This window comes from Trichoderma reesei (assembly GCF_000167675.1).
Source record: "Trichoderma reesei QM6a unplaced genomic scaffold TRIREscaffold_2, whole genome shotgun sequence".
Classification (NCBI taxonomy): domain Eukaryota; kingdom Fungi; phylum Ascomycota; class Sordariomycetes; order Hypocreales; family Hypocreaceae; genus Trichoderma; species Trichoderma reesei.
The window spans coordinates 443220-467893 of NW_006711149.1; the positions used below are offsets into that span (position 1 = coordinate 443220).

Below are 24674 nucleotides of genomic sequence, written 5' to 3' on the forward strand. Positions count from 1 at the left end.
AGCTCATAAACCAATGAACTGCATTTTATACCCTCAGCATCGACACAAACCTTCTCAAGCACCACGATTGTTACGGGAAGACGAGCAAGGGGAGACGGAGGAACAGGCCGAAAAAAAGCAATCGCGAACAAAAGAACAGCACCTCCATGACAGCCACAGGGTGAGGGGCGTTCTCCTTCAGCTCTTGATCCAGGACGACTTGTCTCTGCATCTATAGTCGTCTACATCTTCGGATGTAGCTCGCCGGCATGTCGTCTGGCGTACGAACGAGGGCATCTAGCCGCGCCAATGCCTTTGCCGACGAGCGATCCCGGATCTCTGGAGCCAATGGAAGCTTTCGAAGTGGCACAGCGGATGCGAGAAATGCAGAGGCGCCCCAGTTGGTAGACAGCGAATCACATAAGCGGCCATCACCAAGCAATGCAAGCCGCGTGGGCAAGGCCAGGGACGATAGGCGCTACGATGAGCGCAGAGTCATCGAGCGGACCTTTGAAGCTCATGTGGAGCGAGGCACACCGCGGACAGCCAGTCCAGCCAAGCAGGAGCAGCAACGGCGTTCGCAGCAGCAACAGCAACAACAGCAGCAACAGCAACAACAACAGCAGCAGCAGCAGCAGCAGCAGACAGACAAGAGACCGGCCGAGATGCGCAGACAAAAGTCGTCGACGGACCTGCGGCAGAGAGATATTCGAGCAGAGACCCCGCCAGGTATGGTCATACTCCTTCCCTTATCAGTTCTTCTACCTGGCGCATAGGCTCTTAGAGCAGCCGAGCGGCAAGACGAAGAGTGTGATCTAGTTCTCTTTCTGGCCTTTTCGATCGAAACCTAACTGTTGCCATCTGAACACCCATAGGTTCATGGAACCCGGAGGCGACGTTGCTCCCGCACACATCTGCCGCCCTTGCCTCGCGAATTTCGATTCCTCCGATTGCGTTCACAATCCCGCAAGCGCCACAGCCAAAGCCCCTGCACGAACTGACGCTGGAAGCTCAGGAGGCAGCCATCGTCGAAGACCTGTTGTATGTTTTCATGGGCTACGAGGGACAGTACATTCGATATGCTCGAGGTTACAGTCCCACAGAGGAGAGGGACCGACTGTCCGGGCCGCCCTTTCGTATCCTGCCCGGCCTAGACCCCAGCCTACACGATCTGACCAAGTCGATGCTGAAAATGGCAACCTACTACTCGGCCCTGGAAGCGTTCGTCGACGTGCAGAGCCGCGAAGAGTTTGGCGCCGTGAACCATGCGTTGTGTGCGTCAGTGAGAAAGTGCTTGCAAGACTACCTAGTCATGATTGCCCAGCTCGAGACACAGTTTCTGACGAGCGAATCCTTTACTGTCCATGTTCTCAACATTCACACTCTACCTACATGTCAGATGCTGTCCCATCTCTATTCGTTGGCACAAGAGCTCCTGAAGAAGAATGCCCTACTAGATGACGAAAGCGACGAGGAAGAGGATGATGAAGTGGACGACTACGATAAGGTTCTTGAGAGGCTCGCTGAAGGAGGGGACTTAGTTCCTGGAAGTTCCAAGGCCCTGAAAGTCTGCAAGGGCGGAGGTGTTTTGGGTCTCTTGGCCTCAAGGCTGGAATCGATGGGTGGTGACCCGGCTGCTCGATCCCTGCTGACCTCATTACTCCGGGATGCGAGCCGGCCGTATATGAAGATGTTGAATGAGTGGCTCCACCATGGCAGCATACACGACCCTCATTCTGAATTCATGATCAGGGAACAGAAGAGCATCGGGCGAGAGAGGCTCGAAAGGGATTATATCGATGAATATTGGGAGAGGAGGTATACGATCAGGGACCAGGATGTACCACCCCAGCTGGAAGGCGTCAAGGAGAAAGTGCTGCTGGCCGGCAAGTATCTCAACGTCGTTCGCGAATGTGGTGGAGTAGATGTGAGCAAAATCGTTACCGAACTGCCAACCTCCTTCGACGATAAACGATTTATTGAGAACGTCAACAACGCCTACGCTCATGCCAACGAGTCCCTGATGCAGCTCCTTCTCACAACGCACGAGCTCCCACTACGACTACGTTCGCTCAAGCTCTACTTCTTCCTCGACCCATCCGATTCTTTCTCCTACTTCCTCGAGCTGGGTTCCTCCGAACTGAGGAAGCCGGCCAAGAATGTCAACACGAGCAAGCTTCAGTCGCTTCTGGATCTCGTCCTGCGCCAACCCGGAACTGTTTCCTCACTTGACCCCTTCAAGGAGGATGTCAAGGTGGAGATGAACGAGATCACCCTGATCAACAACCTCCAGCGAGTTGTAAATATCACGGGCATAGAGTCGGGCCAAGTGATGCAGCCCGTAATTAACCAACAGCCCATTGAACCAGACAAGAATGCAACAGGCTTCACATCACTGCAGCTGGACTATTCAGTCCCCTTCCCTGTCTCGCTGGTAATCAGCCGCAAGACAGTCTGGCGTTACCAGGCGCTTTTCCGCTTTCTGTTACATCTACGCTACCTAGAGTCTCAGCTATCGTCAACGTGGCAAGCACACACCCGAGCCGTGACCTGGTCTCACAAGAGTCCAAATCAGGAGCTCGAGACGTTGAAGAGGCGTGCCTGGACCTTGCGAGGGAGAATGCTCGTATATGTGCAGCAGGTGCTGTATTTCTGCACCTCTGAGGTCATCGAGCCAAACTGGACAAAGTTTATGTCTCGGCTGAAAGCCAAGGACGAGACGTCGGATAGAAAATCCAGCTTCAACCGGACTGTGGACGAGCTGATGCAGGACCATGTAGACTTTCTGGACACGTGCCTGAAGGAATGCATGTTGACGAACAGCAAGCTGTTGAAGGTAATGCTCCCCCCACGAAGATGCTTTTGCTCGAATCCCCATCCCGTAGCCGTCTTCTTCTCTTGATCTGCTCCTCAGTCGCCTCCCGCTAACATGCTTGAATTGGTCAGGTCAACTCGAAGCTTATGCAAACCTGCGCCATCTTCTCCCAGTACACCGGGTTCCTCACTCGCGAGCTCGAAAAGATTGATCCCGACCTCTCGAGCGGCACCAAACCCGACAACATGACGAATGATCAATGGCAGCGATTCCAATCCGCCAAAGCGGCCCCCTCCCGTTCGACATCAACGCAGCAGGACACGTTGAGCCAGGAGGACGCCGAGGCTCGCGTGACGCACCTCTCGGACTTCGTCCGCAAGTGGGAGAGCAACTTTGGTCGCCACATGAAGATCCTCTCGGACTCGCTGAATCACTACGCCGCAACCGAGACGGTCGTTCTGCTGAGTCTCTGCGCCAGGCTGAGCTCAGTGAACCAGGGCACTGAGTGGGCTGCCATTGGGATAGAGGATGATGACCAGCCGTAAACAGGTCCAATCCAGAAATGGAGACTAATGACGGAGGGGTTCGGGCTACAGGCCCTTTCACGACAGCTTTCGGAACCTTTGAGTGTTTGCTTAATGATGGTTGATCTTTTGGTGTAATGGCGTTGGACATGTCAAGAGTCTGGAAAGCAGAAGTGGGTATATCTTGAACTCATCACGCCAAAGGGGGTCTTCAGTATCGGCATCCGCTAGGTTGTACTCATACAGTAGATTGTCATGGACAGATAAGCTTGGTGAAGAGGGGAAACGGTCACGGAAAGGGCGGAGACTACCATTCCCCGCAAGCAAGCAGACGTTCATGTTTTTCAGAGCGAAATATAGATCAATCGGTATATAAGAAATTTCCCAGATGCTAATCGTTTTTACCCGAGTCCTCCAAGCCCTCATCCTGCCCAAGCCTGTAAGAATAAAGAAAAAAAGAAAAGACAAGAAAAGAAAAGAAAGGAACGTAGAGGCAGATACCACCAGATCCTAGGCGCCACTAAGATCAAGAGTGGCTCGCGAGAGCTTCGGTATAAGAATGCTGCGGAACCAGAGTATGCCGCTCCCGTGTGAATTGAATTGCACGCCATTCTTGTCCCGCACCCAGGCAAGGTGATCTGGCGAAGGTTGCAGGGGAATAATAAGAGAAACAAAAGGGGGGGTTCCACGGTTCCCTCCCCCCCCCCCCCCCCCCCCCCCCCGCCCCAAGCCTTGAGAGGCGCTGGTGCATTGTAGGAACAAACCCACGGAAAGAGAAAGCTGTTGCATACGAATCAGTGGTTGGATGATGCTTCCCAGGTAAGTGCATAGGCCAGATCAAAGGTGAGGGGGGCGATGCTGAATGGAAAGCCCGCGAGTGTGTTGCAACTGAATATGTCAAATATATCGTGTATAAGAATGAAAATCGCAGAAACGGCAGAGACGCCGTGTGAAAATCGTGACTTCGTTGCGTGATAGTAGTACGGCCTTTGTAACAGGCAGTCTTATTTAAAAAGACTGCGGAGATCCATGAGCTTCTGTCTCGCAGCCTCAGCCTTGTCCAGCGCTTTGTTTTGTCCGTCCATGCTGAGGCTCGCCAACTTCACCTTCTTGTCTTGCAGCTCGAGCATCTTCTCTTCAAAGCTGTTGCGCATAATGTACCGGATCGTGCGCACGGGGCGTTTCTGACCCAGGCGGTGCACACGATCGACCGCTTGAGCTTCAGCCGCTGGGTTGTACTGTGGCTCCATAACATACACGTTGTTGCCGGCGGTTAAGTTCAGGCCCAGCCCACCAGCCGTGATGGAGACAAGAATGACGTGAATGTTGCGATCTTCGCGGAAGGTGTCCATAGCGGCAGTACGCGCCTGTCGTGTCATGCTGCCATCAAGCCTGGTGAACTTGATATTTGCTTCCTTGAGCGCCAGCTCGATCAGGTCTAGATGAGACGTCCAGCCTGAGAAAACAACAGACTTGAAGGGGGGTTCTTGGGGATTGGCATCGCTGGCGGCTTTGGACTTGAGAAGATCATCAAGGAGGGCCTTGGTCTTGGTGTGAGGTCCATCATACTTGTCCAAGTCTGCTGCAGCTTCCTCCGATTTGCTGGTGGGTTTGAGAATACCGTCATGTTCACCCTCTACATCCGAACGGCGGATGTTGACAAACCCGAACCGGACATGGGCGTTGCAAACGATGCAGGGGCCGGCAAGCTGACCGGGCGGAAGGGCAGCCTTGGCTCGCTGCTTGAAGCTCCTGATGCACGATTGACATACCACGTGGAAGCAAGGCGTCATGTAGCCTAGCGTATCGTCCTCTTTCTCGGCGTCCATTGAGTTTTGCTCCTGGGAAATCTTCTTGTTGCATTGTATGCACGCGTCATTGTTAGTATCTTGCATCAGCGTGAACATCTCGTGAGCTGTCTGATGGGACAACGGCGCGCCTTCGGCGTGGTCATCGTCCTCATCAATGTCGATGGCCAAATCTGCGGACATGCCTCTCAGGGCAGCCAAGTCTTCTTTGTTCAGCAAGTCTTTTCCATGTGCACAGAGGAGGCGCAGGCGAAGGATGGCTTTGAGAATATGGATGTACGTGTTGCCGCCAAGAGCCCCAGAGGTGGGGTTTCCGGCCAGAACCTTGACTCTGTCCTGGGCGTTGCGAGCAAATAGGTCATATATGACACGCTCCTCTGGGCTGAAGTCGAGTTTCACAATAAGGTCCTCCCGTGAAGGCAGGTCAATCTTGTCTTTGAGGCGGCGAAGTGTGACTGTGTCGACAAGGATGCGGAGCTTGGGCACGATGTCGGGGTTGCAAGCCTTGAAGGGCTCCACGATATGACGAACAAATTTAGCTTTGTGGTGGAAGGGCTCCAAGCGAAGGAACGATAAGAGGGCGGCAAAATCATCAAGTCGGTTTTGGACCGGAGTGCCAGTTACCGCCCATCGCCTCTGGGCCTGAAGCCGGACTATAGCCTTGAATTGCATTGTCGACTGCTCCCGAATCATGTGTGCTTCGTCTAGCACGATGCGGAACCAGCCGAGTTCTTCAAGGGGAAAGCTGCCCGTCTTGGCCTTGCGGCGAGAACTGAGCTCGTTAGAGACGGAGCCGTAGGTTGTGATGACGATGTCGAACTGAGTCAGCCGCGCCACATCTTTGATACGGTTGGGACCGTGGTAGATATGGTAGGAAAGTTGACCAGTGGCTGTGTGCTGTTTGATCTGCTCCTCCCAGTTGGTGATTGTGCTAAGAGGGCATATGATCAGGGTCGACTTGGTGTTGCGGGTCAGGGGCGTAAGGCCCAGTGTTGCCTGCGCCGCGTTTAGGTCACGGTTTGCCTGCCTGGGTTCCGGCGCGGACGGCTGCTCAGGCGGGAGGTACTGGAACTGTCGTGCCTCATTCATGGTGGTTGCTACGAGCGACAAGATGCTGAGTGTTTTGCCGAGACCCATCATGTCAGCCAGTATGCCGCCGCGGGTATCCAAAGGTGGAGCGAGCTGGCTCTCGCCCGTGATGACATTGTGATAGACGATTTGCCTATCCAGGTTGATCTTGGTCCGCCAGAACGACACCATGCCCTTCTGTTTCAGCTGCATCTCGCGAGGATTTTCTCTTGACACCATGAAGTAAAGCCCCTGTTTCTGATGGGTAAGCAGAGGCGTTACAATGGATCTTGGGGGAGTCATGGTTGGTAGCTCGTCACTCCTGGTCAGTGAATCGAAGACCCCCATGACCTCCGAGCGGACTTCCTCCACAGTTCTCGGGGTGAAGTTTGAGCTCCGAGAGCGGTCTGCCTCACGTTTTGCAATCGCTTTTGACAACTGTTTCTTCGCGATGCGCGCATAATCAGGAGCGTGAGGATTGCAGAACTTCATGCCTTTCGGAAGCATGAAAGGCTTGTGGAGTCGGAAATGAAACCGCTCGAGGATGGCTCCGACATTCTTTGCGTACTTGAAAGGCCCATACAAGATGATTTCAAATCGGTAGGAGCGCGACACAGGCTGACCAGGTTCTTCGCCCGGGGTAGCGGGCTGCGGGGGGATGCGACAGTCGGTCCTGATGCGGATATTGAAGTCCAGCAAAGGCGCCAATGCTCTGCTAGCGGACACATCGACTTGTCCGACAATATCTCTGGTGTGGTCACACACAGGAATTCGCAAGGAATGATCATCGGCCGCTCTTTTGAGCATGAGCTTGATGCTGGGCTGATATCTGGGCCCCCACATGCTGTCTGCGCCCGGCTTCGGCGCAGGAATTTGTGTGCAGTTTACGCGGGTCTTGACCATGCCGTAACAGACCTCTTCTTCTTTGGGTTCAACGCGCTTCGGAGGGTCGTTGACTGGACAGTAATTGGTAAGCAAAAGCATACAACAGCAGCTTCATCGTAAGTCACGGAGGCTCCTCATACCTTTCGTCAAGTCAACGGTGGATGATCCAGGGTTAGCCGCCGCAGCAGCAGCAGCTTCACGCTCAGCCGCCATCTTCGCGTGGTCAGCTTGCATCTCCCTCATAAAAAGAGGCAGACGAGGCGGCCCTGGGCGCCTCCCTCGCTGGCGTTTGGGGAGTTGCTCGTGTCCATCGGTAGGAGAGGGCATAGGAGGCATGCTAGGCCGATGAAAGGGGGCGGCATGACTCTGGAGTTGTGCATTCTCATTTGGGCGCATGAAGGCGTGGACTTGGGGAAGTCGAGCAGTTTGTGCCTGGGCATCCTCGCCCGGAGGGCTCATCGCCGGCGGATTCATCATCGGCCGACTCATTATGGGTTGACTCATGATCGGTCGACTCATGATTGGTCGGCTCATCGGCGGACTCACCATCGGCGGACTCACCATCGGCGAGCTGACCATCGGCGAGCTGGCCATCTGCGAGCTGACCATCGGCGAGCTGACCATCTGCGAGCTCAACACCTGCGAGCTCACCATATGTGGGCTCACCATCTGCTGGCTCATCATCTGTGGGCTCACCATCCGCGGGCTCACCATCTGCTGGCTCATCATCTGTGGGCTCACCATCCGCGGGCTCACCATCTGCTGGCTCACCATCTGCTGGCTCATCATCTGTGGGCTCACCATCTGCTGGTTCACCATTTGTGGGCTCAACATCTGCGGGCTCAACATCTGCGGGCTCACCATCTGCGGGCTCATCACCGGCTGGCTCATCATTGGCGAGCCTGTCATGGGCGAGCTCGTGGCGGATGGTTCGAGAGGGCTGTTGAGCAACGCAGTGAAAGAAGTGGTGTCCGCATGCTGGCCTATGTTGGGCATCGGCTGCCACATGTTGGCAAACTGGCCCGGCCCGTTTTGTCGAACATTAAAGTCGTTATACTCTTGATACGGGCGCTTTGGATGAGAATGCGAAGCCGGGATCCACGGCATATTCAGATGGGGACCTGGAGGCTGCGACGGCCCACCTAGAAGAATATCAGTAGAGCCCAACAAAGCCACTTGAGGAAAGCAGGAAGAGTGCAAGGCATATGGACGAGTGGGAGGTTAGGCAAGCCAGATACCATGGAGGCAAGCCACCATCGATCCTCACCCCTATCCTGATAGGCAGCTGCGGTGACTGCTTCGACATGCCAGGTCGGAGATGAAGAGAGGTAGATAGAGAAATAGGGCTTACCGTTTGTAGCCATTTGCAATAATGAGTAGCGCCGAATGCTACACAGAGAGCCTCTAGAATGCAGAAGCAGGAGCCAGAGGGGGACGTAGAAGGGGCAGAGAAACAGATGGAGCGTTTTACCGCATGTATAACGAAGCTTAAATCGTCATCACACAGACGGCTTTGCGAACAAGGACGAACGGGGGCAGACGAGGTATTGTGAGGTCTATGAATCGGGTCTGCGTTCTCTCCCTCTCTCTTCATGCGGTGGCGGCGAGCGCGAAGTGTGGCTCACAGACCGAGTCGATACTTGGTACGTGAGGGCACTGCAAGTTGGTCGAGAGCCAGAGATTGCGTTGTAGAAGATTGACAGGGAAACAGAGAGAGAAAGAAAAGGTTGCCCAAGGTCTAAGGCAGAAGAAAGGTGAAAGTCATGTGAGGAAAGAGGCGACCTATTGGAAGGTGTTGAGAGCCAGAGGTGAGTGCATAGATGGCGTTTCCAATAGGCGGGAAAAAAAAGAGGTGGGAGGCGAATACCTAGGGAAGCGTGAGGAAAAGTTGAAATGTGAGAATAGAAAAAGCCAAAGGAGGAGGTGAAAGTAAAACAAAACCGGCTGCGAAAAAAGTACTGCTGAAGGCCCAAGGTATAGCTATGGCTATATAGCAGCATAAACACCAGCTGGCGAGTGCACAGAGCGGCTGCAGGAAAGCCGCGATCCCGGTTGTCGTGATGATGCAGATGTTGTCTTGGAGCAGCAACGCGCTTTTCTCCCTGCTTTCGCGGAGGACTCCGTCTTGAGGCGGCTTGTGACGGGGGGCGAAGCAGAGACAACAGCCGGAGTGGAGGGCAGGACCAACGAGAGGCGGCACACCAGCGGCAGGGAGTGTAGCCGGAGAGAGGAGAGAGAGGCCCGGTCTTGCGGTTGTTATTGGAGATGCGAGAGTGAGTGAAGTCTCTCTTGTAGGATCATTGGATGTTCTGCCTCTAGGCAGGTCGCAGCGGCAGTGGAAGAGAAAAAAGTGGGCTGGCGGGATAGCAGCTCCTGCTTGTACAGTACAGTAATACTATTACTACTAGGTAGGTAGGTACCTTAGGTACTTAAGGTAGTAGGCACCTACCTCCTCGGATGGAGGCTGGCGGCAGGTGCTAACGAGCAGTATCGGGCGATGCTGAATGGCTGCAGCAGTGGGAAGGAGCTGGAAGAGCGGGGCGCTGGAGGGCCTGGAAGTGGCTCTACGGTACGGAATACCTAAAGGTACATTCGCGAGCACGGCGAGGCACCTCCACCTGGGGACGGGATGGTGGAAAGTGCTCCATGATCTGCTATTACCTTACCGCTCGACTCTTGCTGATCGCCTCCATGCCATGTTCGTGCTGTATCAAGAGGTACCCGTGATATCCATCTTCAATCTGTCTTGACTGCAGGTGAAGGCATCACCTGACTGCCCGGCATGATAGGTAGGAAAGGCGGTTTTCTACAGGAAGGAGTACCTCTTGGGGTACGATACCTTACAGGTAGGTATATCTGATGCAAACCTTGATGCCGTTTCCGCGACTCCAGCCCGCAACAAGAAGACGGGGAAGCATGTGATTGCAGAGGACTGGAGGCGGCACTGTTGGCAGCAGCCTGGAAGGCAATCGATCCATCAGCCGCAGCAATACGGGAGCACACGCAACTCTTCGGAGCAGCCGTCCTCCCTTGCAGCTGAGCCGCAGCAGCTTGTCAGCGACCCTCACGGAACATGCACCAGGTTTCCGACACCACTCATCGTGCCGATGCTACCTGGGCTGCACTTGTACTTGGATCTCAGATCAGTGCAGCGCCCGAGTACACTTGACGCCATCCAAGCCTCATAATGTCTTACTTTGGGTGCAGGCTCGGTCTTCTCTGGCATCATCGATATTCTGCCCTCTGTCTTCGTCCCGCCTAGAGCCGTAAATCCATCGTCCTCAATCCAAACGACACAGTGAGTAGAGCATCCTTTCTATCTAGGTAGGTTTCCCGAAAGTAATAGTACTACTTCTCCTGCCCTCCACTTGTCAGTGCCGCTGCTACCGCTGCGCACACCATCGCCAGATGCTTCAGACTCCAGTCTGTTGATACATACTACTACTAGTACCTACCTACTTTCGAAGCAAAACCAGCCCAGCCCCAAAAAAAGCGCTTGCGGCTACTGCAGCCAAGTAGGTCACCTGCACAGCACCGTTTGCAGCGACAGGGATCGTCCAGCGCTGGTCCCGTCCGTGCGCCCTCCATCAGGCCCCGTCTCAGTGGACTGGTCCATCTCGCCCGCATCGCTGCCCACTGCTGCTGGGCTCCCCCGATCCCCCGGAGGAGCCCGCCAGAACGCTGCCAGAAGCCCTGGACAGCGGCCTCGACAGCCAGAAGGCAGCCCCTCAATTGCCCTGGGGTTTCCTCTGGAGCTTTGGGGCTCTGGATGGGGGTCTTCCCCGGACAAGGTGGCCACGTGATGCAAGCGCCCAGTATCTCGTCCTGCAAAGTCACCCACCACCCTGCTGTCGTGATCCCTGAAAGTGCACTCCAAAACCCCCCCCCCCCCCCCCCCCCCCCAAGCGATATCGACGATTGCCGACCGCCGGGCGGCGCGTACGAGTATTGGGCAGCACCATGTCAGTTGTCTGATACTGTTGACTGCCGCCACGGCTGATGGCCTGAGTTTCTCCTGTCAAATCATCCCAGAATCCTCCCAACAACTTCGCCCGCACAATATGCATGGCTGACACGAGTCGCAGCCAGCTTTTGGCGCCAGGCAATGGTCGACGCAGCCACCAGCGACCGCTGCTGCCAATGGCCGTCGCTCGTGAGCATGAGGCCTCGAGACACACGGCCTGGCTGCATGCTCGTCGTCGGGTACTGGCTGATGTGCTGGGCAAAGTATGCCCTACGTGTGCTCTCCCTTGCCTTACTTTATCGACGCCGACGTCCACTACTGCTGCCAAATCCTGCAATGGAAGACTAGCCAGCACTTTGCCCAAAGCCAAGGACGGCACAAAGAGGGGATGCAGAGACAAGTGACACGTTATCATGCACTGAGCTCCTCCCGGGATCGAACTTGTCCGGGGGCGAGAGGGTGCGAGGAGCTTGCTAGCCGTGATGTGGCCAATAACACAGCGACTCATGTCAACCGCGTCCAAGTCGACGTCAAGGCAGACGGCAGTATTGGTTGCTCGTCGCAAAGCTGGGTCATCACAGGGCTACTAGCTTCAGACCATCCAAGCTGAAAAATGATGGGAGCTGCAGGGGGTGCAGCAGAAAAGTTTCCGAGCCGTGTTTGCTTGTCTGCGTAGTGAGCGAATGCCAGGTTTTACCCATGTCGATGCAGCAACTATTGACGAGGGCTGACGTTGAGTGGCCAGATGGTGCGATGCCATTCTGTCCTTCGAAGTTGTGCCGCAACGAGGACCAAGGCAATGTTGCAAGGACTCAAGCCTTCCCTGCGCAGTGGAAGCAGCTCGATGTCAATGACTCTCGATTCTCGAGACGCACTTCGAGACACCTGGCTTGCCGTGCTGCTCGCCAGTGGATTCGATCCAGACAACCTGCACGGGTGGCATCGATCGAGCCAGACAGCTTGAAGGACAGCTCATCAAGGTCTCGCTGGCAAGGGCCAAGCGCACAACATCAACACGACTGGGCGTGATGTTTTAGGACATGTTTCACTCATGTCTGCGTTGTCTTTTGTCTCGCCTTGCGGATCGATAAGCCGCGCTCTGCCCAGTGATTGGCGGTCGACGACATGTCATATATCATAACCAGCGTAATCGAGCTCGAGAAGCAAATTCGGGATTACTTTGTTGGAAGTACACGATCGGCCGGCTGCTATAGCATAATCCAACTAACGCAGCAACTCGAGTGGAATTGCTTCGTTCCCTGCTTGATGTGCCAAGATGCTTGATTTGACGAGGACGACTTCACTTGCCCTTGATCTGATCACCTTACAGAGTACATGCAACCGACATGTACGTCTGACCGTCTCCATGCGGACACAGTGCTTGGTGCTTTGGTAGGTAGGTATTATGTATCTACGAACCGCTTCAATAACAAGCAACTTGGAAGCAGCGGCGCAACAAGCACTCAGATACTTACTAGCCGTCTGATGAATGGATCAAGTTGCGCACTTGGCTCAAGGGGGAGAGGACTGCAGCCCAAGAGCCTCTCATGGAGCTCGGTAGATGCTCAGTAGATGCTGTTCAGTCTACTAGAGACTACGTTCACGTCCAGCTCTACTGTTAGAGTCAGTCTCCGTCAAATAGATTACAGATAGTAGGTAATTTGTAAAAAGGCGGTTTCAAGAGCTTGGACCGTGAATGTGCACCACTTTCCAAAATCCAAGTACTGCCTAGTACCTACCTTAGGTACTCCGTACATGCCTTCATGTTTTCAGTCCAAGGTCCTGTGAGTAAGGTACCTTCCGTACCTAAGGTAGGTATCAATGCTCTGATGGTATATTACATAAGCAGCCTCGCACGAGGCCTTGAGTTTCGAATTTCCAGCCTCACGTCGTTGAGCGCCTCGTGCCTTGTCCAGCGGAAAAAAGACATGCCCCGCCATCCCCGCCAATCCCAGTCCAAGAAAAGAGAAGGCTGCTGGGATTGCCATCACCTACCTACTAGCTGGCAGCAGAACAGGCTGGCCTGAGCATCACTTTGACGTCCAGAGTCCAAACAGGCGGCGCCTCCCATCGCACAAATGGACATCACCAGCTTCATCGTCCAGGGCCGAGACAAGGCTCTGCTGTACGGCGACTTCTCGACATACCATGGCCAGCTGTCCAAGCGCCTGCTCAACTCGCGCAAGAAGCTGGGCATCGTGACCAAGAACCGCGGCAAGTTCCGCAAGCCGGAGCAGGTCACCGCCGAAGATGTCCAGGCAAACATTGAGTATGATATCACCCGCCTCGCCACTCTCCTCGCCAAGCGGAGGAGCAGGAACTGACCGAGTTGACTGATCACATGTTGCGCTGTCAGACATGTCCATCTCCTCCTCCTCACCAGCGAGCGCGCCTGGGCCCAGGCGATGAGCATCAAGGCGGCCCATGCCAACGACCAAAGGGGCGTCGTCGGCCGCGCCCGGTCTCACATCGTCTCCCGGCTCGAGAAGGCCGCTCGAAGCGCCGAGCAGCTTGTTACCGTTCTATCGCAGACCGATGTATCTGGCGCCAATGCCACCGACCTTCTCGAGGCGCGGGCTTATGCATCCCTCATCCGAGGCGCCATGCTATTCGAGAAGCAGAGCTGGGAACCTTGCCTGCGAAGCTACGCCGTGACGTACGTCGTTTACACCGCCCTTGCTACAGCGACCAAGAGCGATATCTTCAAGGACTTGCTGTCCGAGACCGTCGAGCCGTCAATTCGTTTCGCTGCCTACCAGCTCAAGACGCCCCGAACGGTTTCCGTCGCTACTCTGGCAAAGAAGGCCTTCCCACAGTCGGATGAGGCATTGGTTCAAGAAATCAACCGGATCGATGCGTCCATTCTTGCCGAGGCAAGCACGGGCGCTGGAGACGGCATTGCGGTCGGGGACACTGCCCCTCAGACCCTCACTTGGCGAGCCCACGAAGTCCAGATCGAAGATGCCCAGATAGCCACTTCTTGGACGGTTGTCGGTGAGGCTAAGGAGCGGCTCTCCCAGACCATTGCCAATTCCCAGGACAAGAGGCCGCATGAGGTGGCTGCTGCCTATGATGAGATCCTGTTGACCACCCAGGATGCGGTTGATGCCACAAAAAAGGCCATTGACGAGCTTAAAGGCGACGGTGTTGCTCAAAGTGATCCCAGGATGCAGCGGCTGCAGATTACTCGCACTGCCGTTAACTACGAGATGATTAGCTGGAGAATCGGTCGAAACCGGGTTCTTACAGGCCCCCACGATGGTGCTACGGAGGAGTACGGCTCATCAAGAAGGGGCAAGAAGAAGGATGCGGCCTCTGCCGAAGCAAGAAAAGAAAGGGAATTGCCCTCTGGAAAGAAGCTTGTAAAGCTCAAGGAGAAGGCTGCGCTGTACGATGGTATCCTCCAGAACTTGGAGTCCATCAAGGAGCTTCCCGGAGTTGCCGCCGATGAGGAACTTGCCGCCCGGATCGAATCTTACGAGAATTACTTTGTTGCGCTCAAGTAAGTACCACCTCTTTCTCAACGTTGGGAGGAGTAAACGGGAAGGGCCAATGACTAACAAGCACGCATAGGCACCTTGCCATCGCTCGGTCACACGCCATCATCGGCAACTCTGCCAATGCATTGGCCCTCATCAGCCGAGCCCTGGAGCTCAGCCTACAAGCCGTGGAAAAGCTGCCGAACCAGCAGCCCATTTCCGATGAGCTCCCCCTGAGCCTCGATATCTCCCCTGCCTCCCTTGAATTCGTTGAACGAGTGATTGATGGCGAGCTGCAGCGCCACCGCGCCATTGTCCACGTCGACAACTTGCGCAAGAGGCAGTCCGAGGCTGTCGAATACGAAAGCGACCTTCCCCTCGTGGAGAAGCTGCAAGAGTATCCTGTCGGTGGGGCTGATCTCAACCGCATCGTGGAATTCCCCCCGCGAGAGGCAGTGATCCCCATCAAGCCCATCTTCCTCGATGTGGCCTGGAACTACATCCACTACCCCGGCAAGGAGGTTCAGGCGGGCAGCCATCAGGCGGGCGAGGTTGCCCATGAGGCCGAGAAACCTGCTCAAAAGGCTAAGAGAAGCTGGTTCGGCTTTGGGAGGTAGAATAGTGTCAATTCATCCGCATGAGTTGCACACTGCAACAGAATGGAGCCAGAAGAAGAAAAGAACCCCTGATTGCAATGAGCTTAGTCTTACGGCAGGCATGCTTGCCATATCTTCATCTACTGATGACTATTACCTACCTAAATGACTGTCGACTCTTGTCTGCTCGCGCAAACAATGGTATGTAGTAGCATTGTGCACCTAGTAGATCCTGTCACGAGCGTGTCTCACAACTCAGTCACGCTCACGAAAGCATCAACATGCTCTCAAAATATCCTCTGGAATGGAGTTGCATTTCAAGAGGGGGAAGCAGTCAAAACCTTCCTGCGCCGACAGGAACAGGCGGGAAGCATGGTGCATTGTGAATCTCGATCCAGAGTAACAAGCCGTGTCTTTATGACAGCCCTCTCACGAAGTATGGTCCAAGCATCTTCTCGCTCTCATGGTGATCTACTTGAATTGAAGCACTCTTTCCCAGCCATGGCACCGGGCTACAGGTCGCCGTTTGACCATCTTTCTTCTCCCAAAACGAACCATGATCATCATCACACAGCAGCCATACTCCCATTCCTCGCCGTTCTTCTCTGCATATCCATCATCAGCTGCATCGTAGCCATCACCTTCCGCGCTGCGGCAGAGCGCACAAGCCTTCGTGGGCAGCAACACATCCCTATAGACGGCACCGTAGGCTCACCGCCAGACATGGTTTTCGATGAAGCCGCTATAATGAAGCCGTTTGTTGTGCGCTCGGGAAGGGTTCCTCAAAGCGCTACAGATATCCGCCATGTTCTCCTCCGCGAAGAGGGCTGTGGTGTAGAGAGTGGTGGCATGCAGCAACCTGGGCTGCCTGCAGACGGACATGGCAGTCCATGGAGGGGGGATGGAAGCATCATTGAATTGGCTGCACAGAAAGAAGATATGCACGAGAAAGGGTTCAATAACAGTTGGCATGGGACCAACGCATTGAACACATCGTGGGGGTGGATGGCTTAGAAGCGGAAATTGAAGTTGCTGTGTCATTGCGATAGCATCACTACCGGCAACTTTCTTCGGCACAATCACTCAGTCAAATGGATAGAACTTAAAGAGGGGAGAAAATCATTATCATCTAACTACCTAATGTCTGTTTTTTTCTCTTTTTGTCGTGTTACCTCTTCGCCCAAACCGCCCAATACGACCGTACATTCATAAACCAAGTATCAGAAAATAGTATCAGTCAGAAAAAAAAAACATCTCCTAGATGGTTTTTTTTGATGCTCCAACGCCTGTTCCGCCAGCCAAAGGTATTAACAACATGGGTAAGAAAACAAACAGGGCAAGTGCATAGCAGCTTAGGCTGGATATGAGTACATCATAAATACAGCAAGAAGAGGGATCTATGCCCAGCCCACGCTCCTTTGGAAATATTCGAAACAATAGATGTGGTTTTGATACAGGATATTCTTGTTTTTGTGTTTTTGTTGGTGCTGTTCTTCTTTTTTCCTTCTTGGTACCCCAGATGAACTTTTGTTAGACTCGCTCGTCGCTAGCCATTACAAAAGAGGCCATCTTAAGGCTTGGTCTCGTCCTTCTTGTCGCCCTCGGTGGACTGCTGAGCCTGCTCGGCGTTCTCGCTGCGGGCCTTGTGCATCTTGTCGAAGAGGTTGAGGGAGGCGACCTGGAGCTCGTCGGTCTTCTCCTTGATCTCAGCGGCAGTGGCGGTGCTGTCGCCAGACTGGATCTTGGTGACGAACTCGCGGAGGGAGGCAATCTTCTCACGCAGGCTGTCGACCTCGGCCTTGTCGAGCTTGTCGGCGTACTCATCAAGGGCACGCTCAGTGTCGTTCAGGACGCTGTCAGCGCGGTTGCTGGACTCGATAGCGGCCTTGCGCTCCTTGTCAGACTCGGCGTACTTCTCGGACTCCTCAACCATCTGCTGGATCTCGTTGTCGGAGAGACCGGATCCGGAGGCAATGGTGATGGACTGGTCCATGTTGGTGGACTTGTCCTTGGCGTGGACGTGGACGATGGAGTCGGCGTCAATGTCGAAGGTGACCTCGATCTGAGGAACACCGCGGCGAGCAGGGGGAATGCCAACGAGCTGGAAGTTTCCGAGCAGCTTGTTGTCGCGGACAAGCTCACGCTCACCCTGGTAGACCTTGATCTCGACGGCAGTCTGGGAGTCGGCGGCAGTGGAGAAGACCTGGGACTTCTTGGTGGGGATGGTGGTGTTTCGGTTGATCAGACGGGTGAAGACACCGCCCAGGGTCTCGATACCCAGAGACAGAGGGGTGACGTCGAGGAGGAGGAGATCCTTGACCTCACCGGAAAGAACTGCACCCTGAATGGCGGCACCCATGGCGACAGCCTCGTCGGGGTTGACGGACTTGGCGGGGTCACGGCCGAAGATGGACTTGACAGACTCGGCGACCTTGGGCATACGGGTCATACCACCAACCAGGATGACCTCCTGGATGTCCTTGGCCTGGAGGTTGGCGTCCTTGAGGGCCTTGCGGACGGGCTCGATGGTTCGGTTGATAAGGGGCTCAACCATCTTCTCGAGCTGGGAACGGGTGAGCTTCAGGTTGATGTGCTTAGGGCCGGAAGCATCGGCGGTGATGAAGGGCAGGTTGATGTCGGTCTGGAGAGACGAGGACAGCTCAATCTTGGCCTTCTCAGCAGCCTCACGGATACGCTGGATAGCCATGCGGTCGCCAGAGAGGTCAATGCCGGAAGTCTTCTTGAACTCGGAAACCATGTGGCGAACCAGGTGGATGTCGAAATCCTCACCACCAAGGTGGGTGTCACCGTTGGTAGACTTGACCTCGAAGACACCGTTCTGGATCTCCAGGATAGAGATATCGAAAGTACCACCACCAAGATCGTAGACGGCGACCACGCGGTCAGCCTCCTTCTCCAAACCATAGGCAAGAGCGGCAGCAGTGGGCTCGTTGACGACACGGAGAACGTTGAGACCAGCGATCTGACCGGCGTCCTTGGTGCTCTGGCGCTGGGCATCGTTGAAGTAAGCGGGAACAGTGACGACGGCGTTCTTGACGGGCTTGGCCAGGTAGGCCTCGGCGGTCTCCTTCATCTTCTGGAGGATGAATCCACCAATCTGAGAGGGAGAGTAGTTCTGGCCTCGGGCAGAGACCCAGGCGTCGCCGTTGGTGTGCTGGACGATCTTGTAGGGAACCTCCTTGATGTCACGCTGGACCTCGGCGTCGCTGAACTTGCGACCTATTAAACGCTTGGTGGCGAAGAGAGTGTTCTCTGGGTTAACGACGGCCTGTCGCTTGGCAGCAACACCGACCAGTCGCTCGCCATCCTCGGCGAAAGCAACTACTGAGGGAGTGGTGCGGGCACCTGAGGAAGGGAATGGGTCAGTATGAGGAAGATGCCACGAGGAAAATGAGGCATTGGCTTTGCGTCGCGTGGGCTTGCGCCAAGCAAAGGGCAGCTAGTACTAACCTTCTGCGTTCTCAATGATGCGGGGTGTCTTGCCCTCCATGATGGCGACGGCAGAGTTGGTGGTTCCCAGGTCGATACCGATGACGGCGCCCTGGACCTTGCCGTTGCCTTCAGCAGCTGTTGACTCATAGCGAGCAAACTTGGAGACTGCAGGGGTTCTGGCAAAGGCAGCCGAGCGAGCGGCGAGGGGAGAGGCTCGGGGAAGCTATTCAGAGGAGGGCATGTTAGCAAAGCAATCGACACACACGAGGCAGCTCGGCATTGCGTCACTTACAGCTCGGGAGAATCGCGCAGCCAGCATGATGAATGGAATTGAGGGTATACAATGGGTGAAGAAAGGAAGACGAGGAACAGAGAGGAGAACGAGACTCGCAATCTGGGAGGAGAAGATGGGAGGTTTTAGATATGGAGAGAGGAATGAGATGGAAAGGCTGAAAAGAAGAAAATGGTGGAGAGAAGTGAATTTTTTTTTCTTCCTAGCCTGGAAAAACCGCTCGGCGCAGCGACGGTCGGCCATAGAAGCCGAGAGAAAGAGGCAACAGCGCAGTCCCGCAGTCCCGGTCCCACCCGCCGCGCCGGCGATGGCGGAATAGGTGTTTATCCGGCGGCGAACATCTGGAGAATGCTTGCAGGCAAATGGAGTTCACCGTCATAATCGCGGGCCGCGGCAGGAAGAGAACGCGGACGACGAGGCTACGATCGGCTCAATGGGCAAATCTCACCTCATATCGTAAACGCAAGGATATTCCCATGCTTGGTTGTCTTTGATCGAGCAACGGAACTACTCTAGTATTTGTTCACTGCCTCTACTACTTCTGCAGGCAGGTTTGGCTCAGGGGAGCTTCTATAGAGATGGACACTTGATTTCAGTGTCGAGCAACTTGCAGGTCCCGAAAGGCTTCGATATGACATTAGGCGTCGGCATATTCTCGGTACCTCAAGCAACTCCAAGCATCATCAGTTCAGCCAAAGAAACGCCCCATACCGCCAGAGAGGCGCCAAAAGCAAACATCACTGGAAAGCTGCCGCGTCCGAAGACCCTGCCGCTGCCTGGTTTTTTGTTCTCCTCTCTCCCTCCTTGGTGTCTTTGCTTTTTCCTCGCCCGCCCCCTTGCCTAGATGCAGTGCCACTCCTTTGCTGGCACATAACTTTCCAGTCTATTGATGCATGTTTTATTACCTAGCACCTACTTGGTGGGCGCTTCCGCAACTTTGTACCACCTTTGCGAGCACCTTCTGGTGATGACCAGTGGTTCTTCGCAATGTTGTGCTTGACGCAGCTCTGCCATTTCCAAGGTAATGCTTGGCAAGGGTCCCAAAGGTCGAGGCCCTCCATTATCAGCGTCCTAGCAATAGTACTAGGTAGGTATGCAGGGCGATGAAGCTTTCATGGATCAATGCTTCTCAAGTTTTCTTCCCGCAGTCGAGTCGAGTGGCGATCAGGGTCTCAGAACCAATATCGTAACGTACAAGTACCTAAGGTATGAGTGGATCCACAACCACCTAAGGTACTTGCAGTATCAAAGTACAAGCACAGATGAGATGCAGCTACAGTACAGTGCAGACCGCAAATTCGATCATCCTAGAATACAACCCAATAAACGGCAGAATACTCCAGAGTCTAGATTATAAAAAGTGCCTCTCACCATGATCTGGTAGCTCCTGTTGATTCACAGTCAACGCCTTTACTCGTCCCCTGGTTGGGAGAAACTTCGAAAAGGCAATTTCTGGTTTCCCTGCGCGACGTCATCTACCCACCTCGCCCTCGTGTGTCTATCCGGGGAGCCGCTCAGCCGCTATACAGTAGCGCTGTTCGTTGGCGCCTCGAACTCCAAAGCACAAGTACTGAGTACTCCCGCAGCGTTGCTTGGACAATCACGCGCGACGCTGCCTAAAGGTACTGGATACTCGTCAGGCGCTGTGCCTCCACAGAGCTTCAAGCCCTGGAATCCGCGCTCTTACAGTAGGTCCAGCATCAAGCTGCACTCTGACTGCGCTACATGCACTCTCTACCTACCTTACTAGTAGTTGCTTAGGTAGTAGGTTCGCTCACTGATGGAATAAGCCCGCCACCTCGCATCTTAGCCCGCCGATGCTGCATTTCGGCTTCTTCCTCAGAACTAGGAACCCAATCCCATCACGACCTTCTCCTCCCGCCATCACCCTTCTCGCCCGCCCGTGTCTCTTCCAACGCACTCTCGCATCAGCATCCGCACGATTCCATCGCAGAAGATCATACGCAGTTTCTTTATTGCATTGACCCGTCTCACCGACCCAGCCGGAGGCACACGCAGCCCGTCGAAACCCGCATCATCACCACCCAAGGCGTGTCCTTGTCCTGAGACTGTGCCTGGCTGCCCCCTTTGGGTGCTGCGTCGCAGCTAGCCCTCTCGGCCATTGAGCCCCGACTCACTGCAGCGACAAATAACCCGCCGACGACGCTATTATGGCTCGCAAAGACGATGCTTCGTGAGCAGCCCCCCCTTGTTTTGCCGCCGCCGCCGCTGCTGCTGCTGCTGCGTTGCCGTTGCTGACCATGTCGATGCCGGACGGCTACGCAGCTACTATGCCTCCGATCGCCTCATCTCCCGAATCCAGCGAACGCACTTTCGGGTTCCTGTTCGCTCACAGTATGTCCTCTATAAAATGTCGCTTCTGCCACCATTCTGGTCGACATCTGCTAACTAAGGTCTTCCATCTTCTTGTCAGGCATTGGCAGCTGCGTTCCCTCATAAGCGCCGAGAACAAACATAACCTCTTCTACCCCGGTGGGGTCGGGAGCCGTCAAGTTCAGCGGCTCAACACTCTAGCCCGCAGTTGCGAAACGATCAAGCACCTGACCTTTGCTCCACGGTGCCTAGTCGCCGAGAATGGCTGGCTTTGCTGCGGGAGCGAGACGGGCGAGTTTGTGGCGATTAGGCTCGAGGGAGAGGGAGGCCGTGCAATAGAGAACCCCCAGAACCCTTCGTCTGGCTCGGATTCTGAAGCCGGGCCGTCCAGTGAAGACTCCACAATGTCGCCCGAGGAGGCTGCGCTCAACATGCTTACGGCCGCCGCTCAGCAGTCGGCCAAGGTCACGGCAAAGAGCATGAAGCTCGCCAAAGAGCGGGTCAACTGCATCACTCTCTGGTTTCCTCCTCCCGGTGACCAGGGTTTGCCGGTTGACGGCCGCGCTTACTCGGAACCTGTTGCCGTTCTTGCCAACAATGATCGAACCGTGACGCTCGTCAGCCTCAATGACTTTGATCAAAAGGAGGTGACCGAGCCCCTGGAGGTCGTGCACTATCCCGACTTTGTTAACAGAGCCGTCATTTCGCCTGACGGGCGCCTGCTGATCGCCATCTTGGACGATCCGTATCTTTACGTCCATCAGCGAGCTGGACCTTTCCCGGGCAAGTGGGAGCTCAAGCAGAGGATCCTTCTCAAGAGCCAGAAGAAGGATGACAAGACGGACAGCCGCGGAAGCTTCGCGGCGTCCTTCTCCACCTCCGGCAGCTACCTTGCCGTCGGAACTCAGCACGGCACCATATCCATCTTCAACGCGACGCAGTTGACAGACGAGACGCTTGATCCGCTCATCACCACGTTCCAGTCGTCGCGGCCCAACAGCGGGCCGGGAGCCGTCCGAGACATGGCGTTCTGCCCAGGGCCGTACGACCTTTTGGCGTGGACCGAGGATCGCGGTCGCGTTGGCATCGCCGACGTGCGCCACAACTTCATGGTTCGGCAGATTATTGATCTCAACAAAGAGTCCGAGTATGAGCACATCAACATTTTTGACACCCAGACCATCGACCCGCGACTGCTGGAGACCCGGATGACGAGGGGAGAGGCCTTGAACCCGCCTCTCTCCGCGGCCAGTCTCTTCAATTCGCAGATGTTACACCAGCCGCTCACGCCAGCCGAGACGAGGGTTCTCGAAGCCATCCAGACCGAACGGCGGCGTAGGGACAGACCAAACGGTCAATTTGGCGATGAACGGGGTAGTGGAGGAGCAACGGGATGGATAGGAGGAACCGGCGCCACGCCGACGGCAACGTCCTCGTTTACGACCCGGGCCCGTCAAAACACCAACCAGATCCCCAACGAGCTGCTCAACGTGTACAGAGACCATCGGGAACGGGCCCAGGAGCGCGTGCGCAACGCCCGTCAGCTTTTGCGCGAAAGCGGTCCTGGCGCCGGAACGCGGGCCGAGCAGCGTTGGATCGATCGCATTAACGAGACGATGGCAGCCTTGCGGGATCAGCGTGATAGACAGGACTCGTCGTATCTCTCGGTTCTTGAGATTCTCCAGGCTAGGGAACGGGCCTCGGGTGACAGCTCCTCCGCCGTGGACGATCGCCCGTTCATCCCGCCTGTTGTCAACCAAGCGGCCACCCGCTGGGAGGAGAGCACCATTCGAGGGGTGTTGGCGCCGGACCATGGTGTCTTTGAGGTTCCCCCCTCGCCTGACAACACGTCGGGCCTATCTTGGAGCCAGGATGGCACCGTACTGTGAGTATCATTCGTCCTCTCTTAAGTCCTTGATGGCTTTTCCCTCCCCTATCGTCATAGATATGCCTACATGTTCGTCATTCGATGCTAACCTAAATGCTTCTTGCACAGCTTCATTGGCGCTCAGAATGGTATCTACCAATTGCGCGTCGACCTTGCCGCCAGGCAATTTCACAACAGCATCACGCTGCGATAAGAAAAGAAAAAAAAAAAGCAGCATCTCCTTCCACAGATGGAGGAAGGGGAAATATTCCACAAGGGAAAATCGCAAGATTTCCCAGGAAATCCTTGAGTTTGGCAAATATAGCAGGAATTGGATGGCGTTCACAACAAGTTGCCCGCTTTGGCAACCCAGCAAAAAGTTCTAAGACTCTCTTCGCGCATCTGAGGCCTTTGGTTTTCTTTCTTCCCTTCTTTTCTTCGCCTTCAACTCCATCTTTTCCCGTGTGTTGCCTCTGCCATTTCTCCTCCTTCTCTGTCCTCCGAAGTTTCTTCTGCTTCCATACCTCTCTTCTACACTCTTTAATGGTTTCCGCAATGATGGTTTACGACATGGAACCGAGCTAGGTGTTGCGCATTCTTCTCCGTTTCTTCTTCGTTTCTTATGTCCGCATTCATTTCTTTTGCTTCTTCTCTTTTGGCATGGAATGCTGGATCTGCACAGGGTTGGGATTTGCACATTAACACGACGATTCTTCTCTTGTGATGCCTTGGGGGGCCAAAATTCTGGATGGATCCAGTCCACCGCCTGTCGCTGCAGACTTGCTGCAGGGTTCGGTTCTTGAATTTGTATGATATCCGGTCTAAATATGGAATTGCAGGCTTATTTTACAACTCTCTTTCCAGTAGTGAGCCGCTTAATTGCCTTTGTTGGAAGGGAGAAAGAGGCCACGGTCAGCGGCCAAGGAAGTACAGCAGGATGCCTGGCGTATGGCGATGTGTTTTTGAGCCTGACTTGGCGGGACGGCCCGTCTCTTCAGCATGAGAAATACTCATATACCAGGAACTATGGGCATTCCTTTTCCCACTTGGCGTCTCGAGGATGGTCAACGATGTTGATAGGAATTGGGCTTTGTGAGGAGGGCTTTGTCAAACAATCATGGATCGTGAACAGTCCATCCAAAGGCGTCGAAAGTAGTGCCAAAAACAACACGGACACATGTGCACAACGAACCGCCCAGATATGATTGTCCTCGTGATGACGGACTTTTGTACAATTGCCGCTCGTACTGACGTTGATGCCTGGTTTAGGCAAGGCCGACGGGGAGGAGAATTGTAAATGTAAAAGAACTGGACTGTCACAACATGCATGTGGGATTAGATTGTGCAGGTTCTCGCCGGTGGCGTCACAATCAGCCATTAAATCCAATGCTGCAGGGCTGATACCCGACCCCCGTGTGCCCCCGAAACTCAGCGCCCCAGCGGGCTTCAGGCGTCCTGTCCAGCGCCTCCCGCTCTCGGTTTAGCGGCCGGCGCCCACTGTCGAGCGGTGATCTGATGACCAGTGCGAGTCACTGGACTGCGGTAGACTCGCTGGAAGTGGTTCGACCTTTTCGCCCCTTCTCGCTGTCGTCCAGCCGCGATCAGCAGCA

General features: G+C 54.9%; 6 protein-coding genes across 6 annotated transcripts; 3 read left to right on the forward strand and 3 right to left on the reverse strand.

Moving 5' to 3' along the window:
* Positions 1-248: 248 nt before the first annotated feature.
* Positions 249-3692, forward strand: TRIREDRAFT_21437 (Hypothetical protein; the record flags this gene model as incomplete). Its single annotated transcript, XM_006961910.1, has 3 exons — positions 249-708; positions 855-2815; positions 2926-3692. 3 exons carry the CDS (start codon positions 249-251, stop codon positions 3337-3339), a joined length of 2835 nt encoding a protein of 944 aa, XP_006961972.1. The 3' UTR covers positions 3340-3692.
* A 334-nt stretch (positions 3693-4026) lies between these two features.
* TRIREDRAFT_44747 (uncharacterized protein) lies at positions 4027-7127 on the reverse strand. Its single transcript, XM_006961965.1, has one exon. It carries the CDS (start codon positions 7095-7097, stop codon positions 4323-4325), a length of 2775 nt encoding a protein of 924 aa, XP_006962027.1. The 5' UTR covers positions 7098-7127; the 3' UTR covers positions 4027-4322.
* A 574-nt stretch (positions 7128-7701) lies between these two features.
* TRIREDRAFT_42752 (uncharacterized protein) lies at positions 7702-7977 on the reverse strand (the record flags this gene model as incomplete). Its single annotated transcript, XM_006961958.1, has 1 exon — positions 7702-7977. A coding segment is annotated over one exon (276 nt), but the record flags the coding sequence as incomplete, so codon positions are not given.
* Positions 7978-12959: 4982 nt separating this feature from the next.
* TRIREDRAFT_120051 (signal recognition particle, 68 kDa subunit) lies at positions 12960-15139 on the forward strand (the record flags this gene model as incomplete). The annotated part of the gene is made up of 3 exons (XM_006962029.1): positions 12960-13312; positions 13400-14545; positions 14617-15139. The coding sequence occupies exons 1-3, from the start codon at positions 13122-13124 to the stop codon at positions 15137-15139; spliced, it is 1860 nt and encodes a 619-aa protein (XP_006962091.1). The 5' UTR covers positions 12960-13121.
* Positions 15140-16688: 1549 nt separating this feature from the next.
* Positions 16689-19004, reverse strand: TRIREDRAFT_120053 (hsp70 family protein, mitochondrial precursor; the record flags this gene model as incomplete). The annotated part of the gene is made up of 3 exons (XM_006962243.1): positions 18864-19004; positions 18590-18794; positions 16689-18484 (listed from the first exon to the last, which is right to left on the reverse strand). The coding sequence occupies exons 1-3, from the start codon at positions 18888-18890 to the stop codon at positions 16689-16691; spliced, it is 2028 nt and encodes a 675-aa protein (XP_006962305.1). The 5' UTR covers positions 18891-19004.
* A 2149-nt stretch (positions 19005-21153) lies between these two features.
* On the forward strand, positions 21154-23278 carry TRIREDRAFT_56140 (uncharacterized protein; the record flags this gene model as incomplete). Its single annotated transcript, XM_006962030.1, has 3 exons — positions 21154-21218; positions 21298-23082; positions 23194-23278. Coding segments are annotated over 3 exons (1935 nt in total), but the record flags the coding sequence as incomplete, so codon positions are not given.
* Positions 23279-24674: the final 1396 nt, after the last annotated feature.

Excerpts from the sequence above, each read along its gene's own strand:
- TRIREDRAFT_44747 (XM_006961965.1), bottom strand. The coding sequence starts at position 7,097 with ATGGTCAAGACCCGCGTAAACTGCACACAAATTCCTGCGCCGAAGCCG.